Here is a 19709-nt window from a genome sequence, read left to right as displayed (position 1 = left end):
TTTAGCCTGCGTACATGACAAAAGCAATCGACAGCTACTATTGTCAAGGATCAAGAGAAGAGAACTCTCATTTCCTATTGGTTAGAATGGATACTGGTACAACCGCTTTGGAGGAGAGTTAGATACTGCATAGTGAAGCTGAACATGTGTGTGTCCTATGACCTGACGTTTTCAGAGTTATATGTCCTAAGGCAAAAATTTGAACCTGTGTACCAGGAATGTTCATAGAAGCATTGTTGCAACATTAAAGATATTTGGAAAAAACTCAATGTTCATTAGTAGTAGAATAAATGAGTAACTCCAAAAATAATTAAATAATTAATAACTCCAATTATATACTAGAACATGGAGCAGCAATGAAAATGAGTAAAAAGCTGTATGTAACAAATGGATGAATCTCAAAAACTTGGTGTTGAGCAAAGGAAGCAGAAGATATACAATACAATCATATTTACACAAAGTTCACACAGAGGCAAAATCAGCTAATGTATTTTTATTGGTACATACATAGGTATAAAACTTCAATGAAAGTAAGGGAATGATTAACACAAAATATGATTTGATGGTTATCTCTGGATTTGGGAAGGAAGGGGAATACAAGCAGGGAGAAAGGGAATTTTTGTTCTTTTTTTTTTTTTTAAAGATTTTATTCATTTATTTGACAGAGAGGGAACACAAGCAGGGGGAGTGGCAGGCAGACAGAGCCCGATTTGGGGCCTGATCCCAGGACCCTGGGATCATGACCTGAACCAAAGGTAGACGCCTAACGACTGAAACCCCCCCCAGGGGCCCCGAGAAAGGGAATTTCTAAAACTCTGCTTCCTATCCTGTGTGATGAAGACATAGTACTGATTATTCTGTATACATAATTTGATGTAATTTTAATGTGATTAGCAAGATATATTTTTTTAATTTTTAGCATAATATTTAAACTTAAACTTACAAGCACCTTCATATGCCTCCCCTTACTTGACCATCTAATTAATACCCTTGAGACTTTTATAGTATCATCTGTTTTTCTTTCATAAAACCTACAGTTTGTAATCATAGATTTACCTGGGTGTTTATATGTTTTACCACGGATTTCCCTCACTAAGCAGCGTGTTCCCTGAGAACTGAAACCATGTCTGTTTTGCTTACCACTGTGAGATTCAAAATGATTCCTTTTACAAGAAGTTGTATGGGGTTGAATTCTAGGATTCTGAGAACTTTTCCATCCACAAAGATGAGTTTTGCCAAAAGTTGGAGGGGGAAGCTTTTCTAAAGCAGTTGTGCAGCCACTCAAATAAAGCAAGCTAACATATAAATAGATCAGCGCCATACATGGTACAGGGTGAGTACTCAATACATACAAGTAGGTGCTGGTATTGCTGTCATTTTGCATCTTTTATTTAACTCTAGTGGTTGTCTATGTTAATTTCATTCAAATTTGTTCATCAGGGGCACTAATTATATTGTAGTCACTCCTTCTTGCTGCCCAGGTATATAAACGTAGACTATTTTGCCAATTCATGAATAGTGGTTATAGCATCAACAGCTGAAAAACAGGGAAGTCCGACAGGGTTGAGTGTAACTGTAGTTTTCCTAGTGGGGAGAAAGGTCCATAGATTCAGGTTAGAGGCTAAGAGATGACGCACTCATTGCTAATCCGAATTCTTAATCGCAAGTATCTTGGAATGATTTGTTTCACTATTTGAGAGACAGGGTAACATCTACAGGCTTCTACAAGGGCAAGTCCCCATTAAAAAGAAATTACAGTAACACCAAATAAAGGGACAACCTTGTAAAATGGATTAGGACCCAAGAGTTGGTGGGGAAATAAACTTAACAAGTTTCAACCAACACTTGCTGTAATGAGATAAAATGAGTAATAATAGAACATGGGCAAATAATTTATGACACTTTTGCTTTTGCTCTATATGCCATTTTTAAAAAATCATCTATTCATTGTGAGAAGCATGCTAATGCGAGGGATGGTAACATGAAAGAATGGTCAATGGCAACTGTAAGAACTATTGATTGAAAACTGAAAAATAAATTATTCTTTCACAGATGTTAAAATATGATAAAATGTGTATATTAGAATTGATAAAATAAGGCATAAACACATATAAATACTAGTCTTTGATATTAAATATATTTCTTAGTGTGGACTGTGGACAAAACATTTGAAAGCTACTGCCCTAGAAAATGTATTTTCTGTTCCCTAGATTAGAGTTGGATGGAATATTGCAAAATCATACATATATCAGACTGTGAAATTACAGGGACTATAAGAAACTCTTTGGTAAATTAAAACTAAAGTAACATTTCTAAAATTGACACAAAAAATTGCACATATATTGTGAAGTTGTCAGTCAAATTACAAATTACATCAACATAAAACATTCACTGACCACGAAATGTGACAGCTAGCTAAGACTATGTACATAATACCTGGACCAGTGAGAACTTTGATCCACCAAGCATGAAGAAATTGGACAGACATGTGAATTCCTCGGGATAACAGACTCTTGGAAAAAATATATCAGATTTTTCTGTAAAGTATATAATTCATTGCCAGGTATGTATAATCTGTTTTGAAAGACTTCCAATTATTAAAATTTGAAAATAATAATAACCATAGAAGCTTTCAGTAACACTTGCTTAAGTTGTTCTAGAAAACACTGTTATTTTTGATTTCTGCAGAGTCAAGTGCAGAAGCAAGTAGACTGATGAACTTATGAACATCATGAAAAGAGTTATAGAGAGGAACTGGAGCCACTCGGATGCCATTTGGTTCTCGCTTGTCACACTGTGGGGGGGGGAATAAAGTCACAATAATGTTAGCATTACTCACATAATGAAAAAAATCTACATTCAAGATAAACTTACATAAAGCAATCATGCCGATTTCCCTAAAACTTAATATATAAGCATTTTTTTACTTGTAGTAAAACATGTTTCTATGTTATTGGAAACTCTCCCCTTAATAATAGTTAAAATATGAATGAATGTCATGAGTATCCAAAGCATTTTCCTGAAGTCTACTCAGCAATCATCTTCTTGAAGCATCCGATAAGTCATGGATATAATTTATCAGTGGGGAGACTCTGGAGAGACTGGAACCCTTGGGCACATTTAAATGAATGAGAACCTCACTGAGACCTGGAGAGTTTTAGTCAATAGTCTTTACATTTGATCCTTTAATCTCTATCTCACCTGTAAGGAGTTGGCTGTATCCCTGAAATGTCACAAAGTGGACCCAGATAACTTGGTCTAGCTGGAAGATCACTATGACTAATCTTTAAGAAACAGCCGCTGTGAGTTAGACAGTACAGTAAATGGTTTATGTGTGCTGGACCATTTAATTCTCATAACCACTTTTGGAGGCATTTTTGCCCTCCAAATCCAGATGGAAACACTCAAGCCAGTAGACGTGAACTATCTTTCCCAGGAGCACACAGCTTACAAATGGTAGAACTGGATGTGGAACACTAACATAGGGATTTGTGCCTCTGGAATCTGAGCTAACCTCTCCTCAGAAGTGACAGGACCACATGAGCAGAGAAATTCCTAAACTACACCGTCACTGGAAGTAGATCCACGGACCACCAGTTTTCCTGAAATGACCCTATTAACGCTTATTTTCTGAGAGAGACGAAATAGATCACTTAGGCCCAAGGGTTAAAAAAAAAAAAAAAAAAATCCATACAACATTAACACCCCTGAGATGTGTGTCTACAGTTCTTTTTTTACTAAAATGACAAGGTTGAAAACGACTTGGCTCAATCAAACAACTAAGTAAGATGGACTTCTTTTCTTCCTCTCCACTATGTTATGTTCTTTAATTCTGTGTATTCAATAAATATACATATTTGGGCTTTCACTAGTGAAAACGTCCTGATTACGACGAAACAATTTTTTTGTACTCAAACTGTAATGTAAAGAACGAATAAATTATGGGAGACTGGTTCCTATATTCATAATTTGTGGCTTCTTACCTTTTATCAGAAATGACAGATCTCTATGTCTTCAATTAGCACAGTGATGAATATTTAGTTGGCACTTAATCTAACCTCACTGACTGACCGATGTGAAATAACATGCAACAGTAAATTAAATGAAGAACCCAAATTTTATCCCCAACATGCAACTCAGAGAGAAAACCAGGTAGCAAAGCAAGAGATATACTTACAACCACTCCTCGTTTTTCTAGTTCTTGGAAAACATATTTTATTGGAACAGAAAATGTTAGTGTAAGCTGGCAGCCGCGATCCTCTATGCCGGATGGAGTAATTATGTTCACAAACAGTTTCTTGGTATCCGCTTTATCTTTGTTATAGTAATGCTTGATCAAATATTCCAGATAACCGGTGAGCAAAATAGATTTTCTCCTCAATGCTTTCATAGTTGCCTGCTTAAAGATCTACGGAGTGAGAAACAATCTGATTAACAGTGTCTTGTTGATTTACAAAGAAGAAAAAATTAAGTGAAAATCATGTTAAAAAAGGAAATGTCCACTTCTGACCTTTCCAAAAACATCCCATTTTAGATAATCCTTTGCAAAAACATGTCCTCTTTTAAAGATCATGAAATTCAAACTTTTCCTCCAAACCATTTTACAGAACCATAATCAAGAGGACTTTTTTCTATTCAGATATAGCTTTTGGTCCACGCAGAAGTATAATAAGGGCTAAATACTCGTGTACATATGAAAGGCAGTGTGACCAATATTATTTATAACTGTTTTACCAATTCCTAAATCTCCTCAGTAACAGTAAGCAAACAAGCAGTTAAATAATAAAATTAAGTTTTGTCAGACAGGGAAGCAAGTCATGTTAGATAATATGTATGTTAGTACCAAGGCAATTAGGCTCACTTCTGTGTGTGTGTGTGTGTGTGTGTGTGTGTGTGTGTGTCTTCCTCCCTCTCTCTCTTTTTATCTTTCTTTCTTCTTTCATCATTTTTCCCCCTGCTAAACTCCAGCACTGGTGTGAAAATACTACCATTTGCTGCCTAAGGTGTCTTATATTAAGATGAGTGACAAGTGCACACAATAACTGGAGTTGGAACATTAGAGGTCAAAACAGACATGCTTTTTTAGCTTATCTCTTAAGGTCAAGTAGAGTTTAAAAATATATCCTACATATAAGAACTGAATAAACTGCAAACGGAGCATGATGCACTGGCATGTCAGTTAATATCCCTTTTCTGTATCATGTTATTGTTATGCCACAGAGCAAAGACAGGGTCGTTCAGTGACATCTAGACTTTATGAAGCTTGGGAAAATAGTTATTTCTGTATAAACATGTGGCATGTGTGAGCAGGCATTCTGATAGAAGTCAAACCATTTGGGCAAAGATTTCCTTGATCTATATGGCACGGGACCTGTAGATCTGGCTGAAGGAGACTGAGGGATTTGTAGTGAAGGTAACAGTATCCAAGGAAGACGGGAGGAACAGGATAGAATGGCATCTGTCTCTGTCCTCAACCAGACCTCGCAGACTCTGGAAGAGATTGGCTGCAAGTCGAGCTTGATGTCAGCCTCAGGAGGTATCTGGGATGGGCAGTACAAGCAGGTAACTCAAGTTACTCAGGTAGCCCGAGTTACGCTGTGTTTGATAGGAGGCATCTCTTCACTCCCCCGTGTAAAACAAAGTGTAAGTGCATCTGGCACAAGGTGGACTCGAGGGAACAGAGCCAACTTTTGGATCAAGAGAGCCTGGATCAAGAATCAATTCTCACAGAGGGCAGAGCAGGGAGAGGCAAAGCATGACCCACCAGCGGTTTGGCTGGAGGACAGGAATACAGGAATAGGAGAGGAATTTTTCCAGTCTTCTCTTTGGAGATTAATAGCAATTCAAGGAACATTTGATTTATAAATAATTCTGAAAAATTTTCTGGTTCTGCTATAAGCCCAGTAAGGTACAGGTAGGAGGAAGGTGTGAAGTACTACTTTCAATGATACTTCATTTGTATTCATAGGTCAGTAGGACTTTGGGGAATCTTACTTAAGTTTATAGGTTTGTTTTATTTTTAAAGGAGATTTTGTTCTTGCAGATTTCTCTGATAGCTAGAAACCGATTTTTTTAGGAACAAATAGTCTCAAATTTAACATACGATTACTCTTTGATAATAAAATAACTTTTAAATATGAAACCATTTTCCATCATTAAACCACAGTAAAGACGGCTGCATTGTGAGGCACTCAAAATCCTGTCAGAGGGTGTGAAGGTCTCTTCTGAGGACTCACATAAAAATATTAAGAGGGGATAATAGGAGTTATCTGGAGAATAGAATAAATAGCTTCTTTTCGTTTTGGCTTCTCATTATTTCTATGCTTTCCATATTGAGAAAGAGTATTTTTTTAATTAGAAAAAAATGAAAACTCTAGTTTGGAAATAATCAGCTTATAACAGTCTTTGGTAGAGTTTCAACGACATGGGTTATTTTTCTTACTGAGAAAAATGAATACAAAGCTAGAAAAGTTAGAGAAGTTTAAATGGGAAAAATAAGGATATATGATGGTTTCAAGTGTCACATTTTTTTCTCTTAAATTCTTGAAATTGGCTGCCTAATAACTTTCTGAGGAAACACATAGTACATTTCTGTATATTTGAACTGAATGCTCTAGTTTTGTATTTTGGAGCTATTTATTTCATTATAAATTCATATACTGAAAGAGTCAAAAAATTGTCTACCTATCGCTGCATACAAGTATGACCGTTCAAAATACAATAAATATATTTTTAATTTCAAGTTAGCAGGTAGAAGATCGAGATTTCTGAAGTAATCTGCTATAAACATCTTCATTTTAAAAATGAGACAAATGGACTCAAGAGTACATATAATCAAGAGATGCTGTCACCTGTCTAAGGTCACACTTAGTGTCCCAGTGAGGACTAGAGTATATGCCTCCTGGTTCCTACCCTAGGTTCCCTTGATCCACATTTTTGTTATATATAAAATTTGTACCATATTTGTACCATATGTGTTTGTATTTATACTATATAAATATGTGGTACAAATGATTAAGAGCCAATAATATAAAGAAAAAGACAGTTTGAAACTAATTATAAAGTGCTATTTTTCATACTATCATTCAATTGAATGCACATGTAATTATAAACAAAACCATATTAATATTTTTAAAAAATCATATTGTCAAACTGATATCATATCCGTGTACATTGATTCTTAAGTTTAGAATCGCTCTTCCAGTTGGTCTTTGACTATGTAGGATATTTTTTGAAAGAGAAGTAGCTACAAGGAAAAGCACTTTGATTCATTCATCCATCTCTCATTTATTCGAACTTTAATCACCTATCTCTTATAAGGCTATAACATAAACAAGGGCAGCAGCCCTCGGGCTTACTCACATGGCGTCTAGGGAGTAGAACATTTTAATGGTTATGTAAAGAGTAAGAAGCAAAGAAATGCATTGTTTTGTAACTTCAGAATTTTGCAATTTATAATGGGGAGGAAGGATTTCAAAACACTTTCTCAAACACAACGTTGGATTACCTAATTTTGGTTAGAATGGAGCCTCAGCGGCGAAAAACTTGAGTAAGGTATTTCTAAGAGGCTCAAGAGAAATACTTAAGGGATAAGTTGCTCCAGAGAAGTATATATTCCACTTCTTGAGGCTCTTAGGGTCTTTTTGCTAAGTTTCAGTGTTAAAGAAAAAAAAAATAATCTTCAGATTCCAGCTGAAAACAAAAACCTTGTCTAGGTGACTATAATACAGTGTGATGTGGTCGCAAAAATTTCTGTGCTTTCTGGGTGTTATACGCAAACAATGAATCATGGAACACTACATCAAAAACTAATGATGTAAATAAAACTTAAAAAATAAATAAATAAAAGCGCCCCCCCCCCATTTCTGTGCTTTCTGGGTGTTATACGCAAACAATGAATCATGGAACACTACATCAAAAACTAATGATGTAAATAAAACTTAAAAAATAAATAAATAAAAGCGCCCCCCCCCCCCATTTCTGTGCTTTTTATCATTCAAGCCAGCCTGGAGAACCAGTGGTAGGAAAACTGAGAATGCGACTTCTTTTTCATGGCAGAAGGGGTAAATACTTGAAACCAGTCCACTGCAGAAACATACTAGAGTGTCTAAAATTTCTAGATCTGGCTGAGAACTCATTTGCAAAAATAAGGAAAATCAGAGGAAAAACCTTAAATACTAGTTCTTCCCAAGATACACCTTGGTGCTTTTCATACCGAATTTCATTTTTTTCCTGATACAAACTTGCAAAGCGAGCAAAATTTTATTTCGTTATAAAACATTTAACAGAAGTGTTCCTCTGAATAGATACTATAAAAACAATTCAAATATCATTATCTGACTTGCTAAGCAGATTCCCTCACTACCCCCCAAAAAAAAATTTAAGAAATTTTTTCACTGGCTTAAAAAAATCTTGTTACTGGGTCTATTTTCACTTAAAAAAACAACAAAACAAAACAAAACAAAAAAAAACCGGCCAAAAAACGAAAATAACACAAGCTCCATCTAGTGGTCACACTGAGTAGGTGCTTTTTAAATTGGGATGAAGTGAAATGAGTTGATTACCACCACTGTCTAGAGGTGAAGTTGTATTAAAAAAAAAAAAAAAAAGAACTTGACACTGCCATCCAGTGGCCAAAAGGAGAAACTGCTATGCGTGTTCACAGAATACTAAAATTTAGATTTAGAAGAGATTCTGGAAGCCTTTATCCAGTCACTCATTCTGAAATACTCAACAGGATTTCCTAAAATATCACAAACTAGATGACTTTAAAACATTTTAAATTTAAAAAGTCAAATTCTCTTAAAATCTCTGTTAGAAACTCTATTTACCAAAAAAGCCCCACATTTACCTAAAATATATTTTACTTTATGTATGTATACAAAATATACTTACTTAGTATATGTGTTAAAATTAATTATATAGCATATAATCATTTAATACACATTTACTTAAACAAATTTAGTCTCATCCTGAAATTAATATCCAAATAATTAAGTTACATAGATATACCTATGAATATAATATAGATATATAAATGGATAGGTAAAGTAGATAAGTATATATCTATATAAATAGGTAGAAAGGTAGATATGCACATCTAGAAAAACCAAACTGATTCCTTGGATATTATTGTTTAGGGTGAAACTAATTTTAACTAAAAATATGAATTTACTAAAAAAATATATATTGAGCCAGGAATAGTAGAGATTATAAAAGAATATAATGGCATAGACCTCCAGTAAAAAAAAAAATTCACTTACTTCAAGAGACACCCTTGCTCAATCTTTGGTTTACTCTGACGATTTCTATTTTTTTCCTTAAAGTATGTCTTCCTATAGTTTTGTGACATGGCAGTTTGTGAGTTCACTGACTCACAGAACCAGCAGAAGCAGAATTCCCAGTAATCACAACAATGTCTGGCACATAATACTACTTAATAGATAAATGTTGAATGAGTGAATTAATCAAGAATTAAATATTGCACGGTTATTTTGTAAGAGAAAGACCATGAGAAGATTAAACAACTTATTTAAGTTCATACAAATTCTAAGTGGAACTAAAAATATGTATCCCCGGGTCAGTTCCAAAATATTTATCAAGTGCCAACAACACTTACTATGTGCCAAGCACAGTGCTGGGGCTGGAGATAGAAAAAGGAGATGGCAATTAGCCTACAGTCACTGTCCTGAAGGAGAACACTGGCCTTTGATCATTGTTCATTAATCTTGCTGTTTAGCAGAGGAGGTCCTACAGTAGGTCACAGTGAGGTAAAGAAATAGGTAAAGATGTGGGGAGGTTGAAGCATACATAGATCACTTACCTCTAAACTAGCGTGTAAGGAACAGACCAACAAAATGGGAGGGTTTGAAATTCGAAATCCACTGGCCCCAGGGATTAACTGCAGTTCTGAAAAATGAACATCATGTCATTTATTATAGAATGTACCTTAAAAAATGTCCTCTATGGATTTTTTTTTTATGACGCCAAAGTAGTAGAGAGAAAGAGAGTAAGATTTAAAAGCTTTTATTCCTAAGTTTTCCGAGATACTTAAGAGAAACTCCATGGACCTAAAACAGTGGCATGTTTCCCCTTCACCTGCAATGTCTGTCTCCCCTGCCCCCACAACCTAGAGCTCTTAGACACATACCAAATGACCTTTTGTAGAAGAATTCTGGATCTCATCCTCTGTCTTCCCACTCCCAAACCAGTATTCCTTATCGTGCCCCATGCTTTGCTTTTCCACTATGAAACCATGTCAATGAGAGAAAAACATCAAGATTTTAGTGGCTTGTAATTGCAATGCCATCCAAAAGCAGAAATATAAAATGAAATGACCTAGGAAGGTGACTTTTAGCCCTAGGATTATTAGGTCAAGTGGCTTCTCCTAGGGGGAAAAAAAAAAAAAAAAAAGGCTTTTAAAAAAAATGATCTGCCTAAGTATGATATATTTAAGAGGTAAATTAATAGCAGATATTATCCTAATTAGAATCAATTAGATTGAATAGTAGCAAGTCAAATCCAATAGAGTTAAATTGCTAGTTGGAGATCAAATTAAAGCTAAGACTGACTAAAAGAGCATTAGAATATGCTAGGTCTTTAGAGAAGCATCTAATCCAGGACTAAACTATGTCCTGGGGACCACATCTGGCCCACAACTTGTTTTTGTAAATAAAGTTTCATTGGAGGGCGCCTGGGTGGCTCAGTTGGTTAAGCGACTGCCTTCGGCTCAGGTCATGATCCTGGAGTCCCGGGATGGAGTCCCACATCGGGCTCTCTGCTCAGCAGGGAGTCTGCTTCTCCCTCTGACCCTCTTCCCTCTCGTGCTTTCTATCTCTCATTCTCTCTCTCTCTGAAATAAATAAATAAAATCTTTTAAAAAAAAGTTTAAAAAAAAATAAAAGTTTCATTGGAACATAGCCACATTCACTCATTTATGTCTGTGACCGCTTTAGAAATATAATGGCAGAACTGAGTATTTGCCACAGAGCAGTACAGCCCCAAAGGTTAAAATATCTCATCTCTAGCCCTTGACAGAGAGACTTTGCCCACTCCTGAAAAAGTTCAATTCTCTTGTTTACAGATAAGAAAACCCACCACAAAAAATTTAAGTAACTGGCATATTAACAGAGCTAATCATTCCAGCAGCCAAGATAAAATATAGGTTTCTTTGATTTTACTGGAAGAGCCCATCTTGATCATTTGCATCTTGGTTTTTACAAACGCGAACTTATTTAAAATAGTAATTCAGGTTGGTAGCAGTCTGAAGGGGAAAGTTGAACTGAAACTCTCAGAACGTTTAAGCAGCTTTCTGCATCCTATGTGATTGAAGAATAGGGTCAGTCACTCAAGAAAAAGTAGGGCAGTTTGGGAGCACACTGCACATGTTGTATTTTTATTTCTACCTGCTGGGGTTCAACTGCTATTGTTTGGTGTGTGGCAAAAGACACAAAAGGAAAAACTGAAAAAAAAGAGAGCTAAAAACGAACATTTATTAAATAGCACTGCTATGTGTTACTTGGTTTACAGCTTTGAAACTGTCTCACTCTCAAATCAAACCCTGACATAGATTTTACTATTCACATTAGACATGCAAGAAAGAAAACAAAACAGAAAACAAAAAACCCAAGATGATATAATTTGTGCAGCATCACAAAACGATTAAGCAGCAAAGTGGGATTGACCCCTAAGTCTCTCTGGGTCTAACTACAAGCAAAAAATTCCTTTCTGTCCTCACTGCCGATGTTTTGGGTACTCAACACTGATGAGATCTGAGTCCTGTACCTTACATTTCACTTCCACTTATCTCCCTACAAAGGGATAGATTCAAATTCATGCTAAAATCTACAAACACTTAGTCTTACACTCTGGAAATGTCATTTCTTATTTTAAGAATTCTCAGTGGCATTTCCAAAGTGCACTCTCCATGAGGCATGGATATTACATATCATACAAAGACAAGATGAAAATTGAAATGAAGGTAAAATGAAATGGCCTGGGAAGTGAAATTGAATACACTTACTGTTATCCATCTTAAATCGGGTGCTGAGTTCATGGCCAAACCATCCCACTAACCTAAAACATAAATAACAACATTAGATATTTTGATCTACAAAAATAACTGCAATTAATACAGGAATTTGGGGCCTGCATATCAAAACCATTTGTGATGCGAGTCATCAAATATTTAAGCATATACATGTTAGATGATATCATAAGGCAATTAATATTTATAACCTTATCAAGAATGAGGATAAAAATCAATTTATTCATATTACTATTTATATTATTTTTGTGATGTTAAATCATCTGAAAATCTATATTTAAGGATTTTTCTTATTTAAAATAAAATGAACAAAAATGTTGTTTTTTTAATTTTAAAACAAAAGTATAAGCTCAAAAAGGAAAATCAATTAATGCAATAATATATTTTTCACAATAGGCTCCCTAATGAGAAATGGTGTTAAAATAACCTATATAATTGTGGAAAAATTTTGAATAATTTCCTAAGGAAATTGATTACTGTCATATTTTAGTGAGATTAATAAATAAGTAGGAAAAATCATATAAATGTATGTGTGTGTGTGAATATCAGAGGAAAAGAATTATAATTTAAAGAAAAATATAAAATTTGAGAAACAGTAACTCAGTATTTCTGGTATGTTCTCTCTAATAAATTTTTCATTTTGATGCTGCCAAAATAAAAAAAAATTCCAAGGTACTTTGTTAGAACTGAGCAAAATACTTTTCAGTTTATGTAGAATATATGAGTGAAAACAATAAATTTTGAAATAGAAGACTGTAATAGTGAGTATGCTCTATCTAATACTATTAGCATGCTATAAAATTAATGAAATGAATGTGCACAGGACCAGTGAATGAAGCATCAGGGAGACAAATGGAACATGACAGAAAATATAAAAACAAGGAAGCCTGGGTAGCTCAGTGGGTTAAGACTCTTGGTTTGGGCTCATGTCGTAATCTCAGGATTGTGAGACTGAGCCCCTGGTTGGGCTTCACTCTCAGGGCAGAGTCTGCTTGAGCTTCTCTGCCTCTCCCTCACCCTCTGCCCCTCTCCCTGCTCACGTGTGCTCTCTCTCTCTCTCAAATAAATAAATAAAATCTTTTAAAAAAAAAATAAAAAAATATAAAAACAGTCCTCAGATTACGTAACAATTTAATAAGTGATAATTGTCACATTTCAAACAATGCAAGGATAAAGAAAAGATATTCACAGATGTATATGGTTTTGAAAAGAAAAATTTCTGACTATAAAACAGAAGGAAATATAGAGGCAAATATCGATAGATTTATAAATATTTAAAATACTGTATTGAAAAGACAAAATTAAAAGACATACCAATGATGGGGAGAAGGCTGCTACTTGCCATCTATGAGTTTTCACCCAGTTTTTTCATCAGAGAAGGGGCATGCCCCCGCAAAGCTACCCAGCCATAGAGCATGGACTGGGCATTATAAAAGGAGAAATGTAAATGTCCCACAAATTCAGAAAAAAAAAAAGTTCAATCTCAGTAATAATTTTTAAAATGTGAAATATCATAAAGATGAGACCATACTTCATATACTTCATATATCAAATTGGCAAAGTCATTCAAAAAGTATGAAGCCTATTTTCATCAAGGATTCAAAGAAAAAGAAATGAGTACTTTGTCTAATCTAGAGAATAATAAGTAATAAAACCTGTCTAGAGTACAGTTTGAGAATGTATATGAAAAATAGGTATAATTTCTTGTCCCAGGACTTTTACTCTTTCCAATTTATTCAAAGTACTATTTGGATTACAGTATTTGGAGTACTTATTTATGTACTAGGACAATGAGCACAATACTATTTACAATGTCAAAGCACCTAAATATCTTTTAACAGAGAGCTAATAAAATGAATTATACTACTTTCATACAATGGAATACTATTGAAGCCATTATAAAAAATCCTACTTAAAAGAATATATATTCAAAAAGAATAAAATGGAGATCATAATATTTAGAATATTATTCCAATTTTAGAATGAAAAAGCCAATAAAAATTATGCATTTATATGTAACTCTGGTCAAAATGTTAAAATTTTTTATTTCTGCTTTATTCTTATCTACAACTTTCAGAATTTTCTCAAGAGCATGTATTGTTATTGCATCAGAGAAAATCTATAATTATAATTTTAACCCATATTCATTAGTTCAAGCTTTAATTCTAAAAATTAGCTTATTTTGTACACTCTGAATATATACATACATATATATTTCTATCTATAAACATACATATATTTTTCTATGTATATAGAACATATATATAGAATTAGTTAGCAAAGACTGATTAATTATCTAAGGTAACTAATGCTTTTACCCTTAAAAATATTATATGGCTTCCCTTTCTCTTGAAGGGAAAAATTCACAGCCTATTAGCCCAAGCATAACTTTCAAACCTTATTCCTAGTATTTCTTTTCTCATTTCAAGTGATTCATTCTCAAAACCTATCAAAAACCCCTCCCACCCCACCCCAACACAACAGTTTTTCTGCCTGAAATGCTTACATGGGTAGAAGCTGTGTAGGAGCAGTGAAAGAAAAAAATCGGGGCAGAGCAGTGGAAGCCCAAGTGATATTAACACCTGAGGAAGCTCCAGGAGAGTTCCAGGAAGTTCCACTACTTTCTGAAGAGAAGGCAAAGTTTTTTAATTTTAATTTCAAAAGCTACCCCCTGATAAAACCATAAGTAAAATACAGGGATGAGCAGGATTATTTTCAGAATGGCTGCTATATTAAAAAAGAAAAGAAGACATTTTTATATAAAGAAACCAGAGGAGGGCGCCTGGGTGGCTCAGGTGGTTAAGGGTCTGTCTTCAGCTCAGGTCATGATCCCAAGGTTCTGGGATCGAGTCCCGAATCAGGCTCCCTGCTCCTTGGGAGCCTGCTTCTCCCTCTGCCTCTCTCTCTCTCTCTTTCTCTGTCTCTCGTGAATAAATAAATAAAATCTTTAAAAAAAAATAAAGAAACAAGAGGAGCCCTAACAGTAGGAAGTAGTCAGAGAATGAGATAGCTGAAAGGCTGCCCTGCCCCCTTCCTTCACCTCCAGTTCAGGTGTCTCCCCAGATTGCTGATCCAAGAAAATTCAACTCATTCAGGGATGAACAATGGAAAAGGGAACTGGGTATTGCACAGTCACAAAGATTCTACATGAAAAATGTAAAAGTAGAAAAATCTATGCACAGATAAAAAACATGCACCAGGAAAAGGTTGCCAGAAAGCTGATGAACATGCAAAGCAAGGAGTAAGTAAATTAAACAATAGAAACTTAATGAAGTAATATTTCATATGATGCAAAAATATCCAGCAGAAATGCAGGAATAGGATTGATATAGCTTGACAACAGGAGGGAGGAAAACAAGCTTGCAGAAATCAAGGAAAAAATCAGAAAAGAAAAATAAAACACACAAAAGAAATAAAGAAAGAATTTGGGAAGAATGCAAGGAAGTTAGGAAACTAGAAAAGACACCAGGGGTCAGAGGACAGCTGTGAGAAAAAAGAAAAAGAAAAAGAAAAAGATTTAAAAGAGTCAAGAGAGAAAGTTGTATCATAAGCAAGGTGAATTTCCAAAGACAAGCAAGCAAGCAGGAAGAAAAAAAAAATTAAAGTTGTAATTCAAGATAACAATATTGAAAAAATGCAACACTGAGTGAATTGGGGAGCATTAATCAAGAGTAGTCACTTTTATTTAAAGTTTGTTAAAGTTATTGGATTTTAAGGATGAAGAAAAAGAATGAGATTCCAGGCAAAAATGGTGAGGACAAAAGAAAGGGAAAAAAATTAGATTTGTCCCCAATTCATCAAATGCAACCATTCAGTGAAGAGGATAATGTAGAAATATCTATATAATATTCCCCTGCCATAGAAAGAACACATAATGTGTGAATATTATGTGTGGACAAGCCAAATTGTATAAAGACTACTTGTGTTGATCAAGCAAGAGATCAGCTAATATTTTGCCATGAATTCTTTTTTCTTTATTTTTATTTTTTGTTTCAAATTTTTATTTCAATTCCAGTTAGTTAACATATAGTGTGATATTGGTTTCAGGAGTAGAATTTAGTGATTCATCACTTATATATAACACCCAGTGTTCATCATAACAAGTACGCCCCTTAATGCCCATCACCCACTTAGCCCATCCCCCACCCTGTTTGTTCTCTACTGCTGAGTCCTACGGTTGGCTTCCCCCTCTTTTTTTCCCTTCCCCTATGTTCATCTGTTTTGTTTCTTAAATTCCACATATGAGTGAAATCATATGGCATTTGTCTTTCTCTGACTGACTTATTTTGCTTAGCATAATGCACTCTAGTTCCATCTACGTTGTTGCAAATGTTAGGATTTCATTTTTTTGATGGCTGAGTAATATTCCACACACACATATACATATACATACATATACACGCAAACACACACACACACACACACACACACACACACACACACACACACCACATCTTTATCCAGTCATCAGTCAAGAACATTTGGGTTCTTTCCATAGTTTGGCTAATGTTGATAATGCTGCTATAAACATCGGGGTGCATGTGCCTCTTTGATCACATGAATTCTTCATAAAAATCTACATAAGGGTAAAGTTAAGTCAGCGAAGAGACATTATGACAAAAATATATGTGGTAACTATTGAATGCCTTTAATTATAGGACTAGGATTAAACAAATGTGGGAATGAAGGTGACAGAACATAACAAAAGAGAATGCTATATGACAATGTGAAAATGGTTAACTGGCAAAATGGGGGTAATAAAATAATTTCATTGATCATCTATACTTAAACTTGATAAATCAAGTAATAGAAGTATAATCAGATCTAAGAACATGCACGAAACACCAAGCAAGTCAAAACAGACTAAGTCATGGGCTGATGGGAATTTGGGCAGAAGGAAAGGAAACCTGCTAAATCTTTCATTGCTCATGGAAGGGAACTAATAGAAGAAAGCAGGAAAGACTAAAATTTTTAATTAAAATATGAAATATCAGAACTATTTGCTGAAAAGCAGTGAACAAAAAAGCAAAACCTATCTCATGTTGAAAGACTAAAAAGATCCAAAACAGAAAATTTGACACTGAATGGCACCGAATTAAGACCAGACAAAGCCATCAAAGCAATAAAAATCAATGGGTTTAATTCAAATACTGAAAGAGAAAGTTACCAGATTATACGATAAATCAAAGAGAATCAGTTAAAATGAGTGATTCAGAAAGAAACAGACTAAAAGGATGAGCACAGGTATAAGTGGAAAATGCAAAAATAAAGCAAGGGTGGATGCAATCTTTATATCAGACAAGATGAAATTCAGACCAAAAAGAATCGAATGGTTTGAAGAAGGGCATTTTATAATGCTGATGAATTAAGATATTCACAATAAAAACAAAAGTTATGAATTTCTAGGCATCATAAAACAAGGCAGCAACATTCATAAAGCGGAGGTTAAACAGAAGTAGAAATATCCTGTGGTTTCAGAAGAGTTTCACTGACCTCATTGAGTCTATGACAGATCAAGTAAACAAAATACCAATTAAGAGGTAAATCTAATTGATAAATGTTAAATGCTTTGCCCTGAAATAAAGATTATAGCTTTTTTAAAAGTGCTCATGAAATACTGACTAAAATTAACTACAAAATAATGTAATATTTCCTAAGTGGGTATGTTGCTGACTATGTCTTCTGATTACAATCCAATAAAATTAGCAATTAATAAGAAACTCAAAAAGCAAGAAGACTCAATTACTTGGGAAGTTAAAATTTATCTCAAATTACTTTTTTTTTTAAGATCTTATTTATTTATTTGACAGAGAGAGACACAGCGAGAGAGGGAACACAAGCAGGGGGAGTGGGAGAGGGAGAAGCAGGCCTCCTGTGGAGCAGGGAGCCCGATGCGGGGCTTGATCCCAGGACCCTGGGATCATGACCTGAGCTGAAGGTAGACGCTTAACGACTGTGCCACCCAGGCGCCCCTCAAATTACTTTTATGATCAAACGGAAATGGTAGAATTTCTTTTAAAAATAATGAAAACACTATAGATCAATATCTTTGGGATATTGCTAGAATAGTGCATAGAGAAAAATTCATAGCTTTAGATGTCAGATCAATAGAAACATTTTTTAAATGCAAGTAAATAAATCAATAATAAGACTAAAAAGTCATAGAGAACAAGAAAACAAACTGAAATAAAGCTGTAATATACAATAAAGACAAAAGCTGGAATTAATGTTTAGAAAGCATAAAATAAGTTACAATAATATATAAATAAAAATCGATATAAAAAGATATCAATGAATTGAGAAAACACAAGACAAGTGTAACTATAAAAACAATGTGGGGAGGAATAATCACAAAATAGGGAAAAGAAAGAGCATCATAAGAGACTGCTAAAATCAAGTTTGGTTTATCTTTTATTTTTTTAAAGATTTATTTATTTATCTATGAGAGAGAGAGAGAGAGCGACAGAGAGAGCAAGCATGAGCAGGGCAAAGGGCAGAGGGAGAAGCAGGCTCCCCGCTGAGCAGAGAGCCTGAATAGGGGCTTGATCCCAGGACCTGGGATCATGACCTGGGCAGAAGGTAGATGCTTAACTGACTAAGCCACCCAGGAGCCCCTAAAATCAGTTTTTTTTTTCATTTTTTCAATCAGTTTTAAAGTTTTTTAATTTTTTAATTTTCTTTTTTTTAATTTTTTTTAAAGATTTTATTTATTTATTTGAGAGAGAGAATGAGATAGAGAGAGAGCATGAGAGGGGGAGGTCCGAGGGAGAAGCAGACTCCCTGATGCGGGACTCGATCCCGGGACTCCAGGATCATGACCTGAGCCGAAGGCAGTCGCTTAACCAACTGAGCCACTCAGGCGCCCTAATTTTTTAATTTTCTAGGGGAATTTATTTATCCCAACTAATTCCAGAGAAGAAAAAAAAAAAACATCAAAACCTGTAGATTTTAATAGAAGAAATAAAGAAACATCTCAAATATTTAAAATTCCTAAAAGGTGATCACATAGGGAAATTCTGCCCCACTCTTCAGAGTAAATAATTCCAAGGTTATTTAAACTATTACAGAGCATAAAAAACAAAACTAATACAAAAAAAAAGTATAAGAAAGATTCACACTTTTTTGGGAGCAGATATAACATTATCATCAAACCAGGGTAGAATTGCACACATAAAAACACAAGCCATTCTGACTTAAGAATATTAATACAAAAATCACAAACAGATTCAGACACCACATTAAAACAATAATGTGTTATGAAGAGTAGGGTTTATTTAAGAAATGCAAAAATGGTTTTATATTAGCAAATTTATTAATATACAATTTATTATATTAATAAAGCTAAAAAGACAATCATAGGATCATCTCTATAGACCCTATAAAGACATTTTCAACATTCTGCACTGTTGTTAGTTAAAAGAAAATGAAAATGAAACAAAATAGTAATAAGAAGATACTTATTGCAGTGAAATATATCTTTGTCAGCCTAAAAGTCAAATTTGCACTTAATGGAAAACACTAAACATGCTTTCAATTAATACTAAGATTTTGCTGGGGCGCCTGGACGGTCATGATCTGAAGGTCCTAGGATCAAACCCTGCGTTGGCTCCCCGCTCAGCGGGGAGCTTGCTTCTCCCACTCCCTATGCTCTTCCCTCCCTCCT

General features: G+C 34.6%; 1 protein-coding gene across 6 annotated transcripts in view; it reads right to left on the bottom strand.

Annotated features, from left to right (window-relative positions):
• Positions 1 to 485: 485 nt before the first annotated feature.
• KYNU (kynureninase) overlaps positions 486 to 19709 on the bottom strand; it is a 130753-nt gene continuing 111529 nt past the window's right edge. For all 6 annotated transcript variants that reach the window (XM_027591421.2, XM_027591417.2, XM_027591419.2 and 3 more), the window contains 4 exons: positions 12023 to 12075; positions 9824 to 9909; positions 4178 to 4408; positions 486 to 2794 (listed from right to left, as the gene is read on the bottom strand). In XM_027591421.2, coding sequence (XP_027447222.1) covers positions 2657 to 2794; positions 4178 to 4408; positions 9824 to 9909; positions 12023 to 12075 — 508 coding nt within the window. In that variant the 3' untranslated portion in view covers positions 486 to 2656. The remainder of the gene's footprint in view (positions 2795 to 4177; positions 4409 to 9823; positions 9910 to 12022; positions 12076 to 19709) is intronic.

The sequence above is a fragment of the Zalophus californianus genome, chromosome 3 (assembly GCF_009762305.2).
Source record: "Zalophus californianus isolate mZalCal1 chromosome 3, mZalCal1.pri.v2, whole genome shotgun sequence".
NCBI lineage: Eukaryota > Metazoa > Chordata > Mammalia > Carnivora > Otariidae > Zalophus > Zalophus californianus.
The sequence above is the reverse complement of the archived record's forward strand: the minus strand, read 5'-3'. Positions and strand labels throughout refer to the sequence as shown.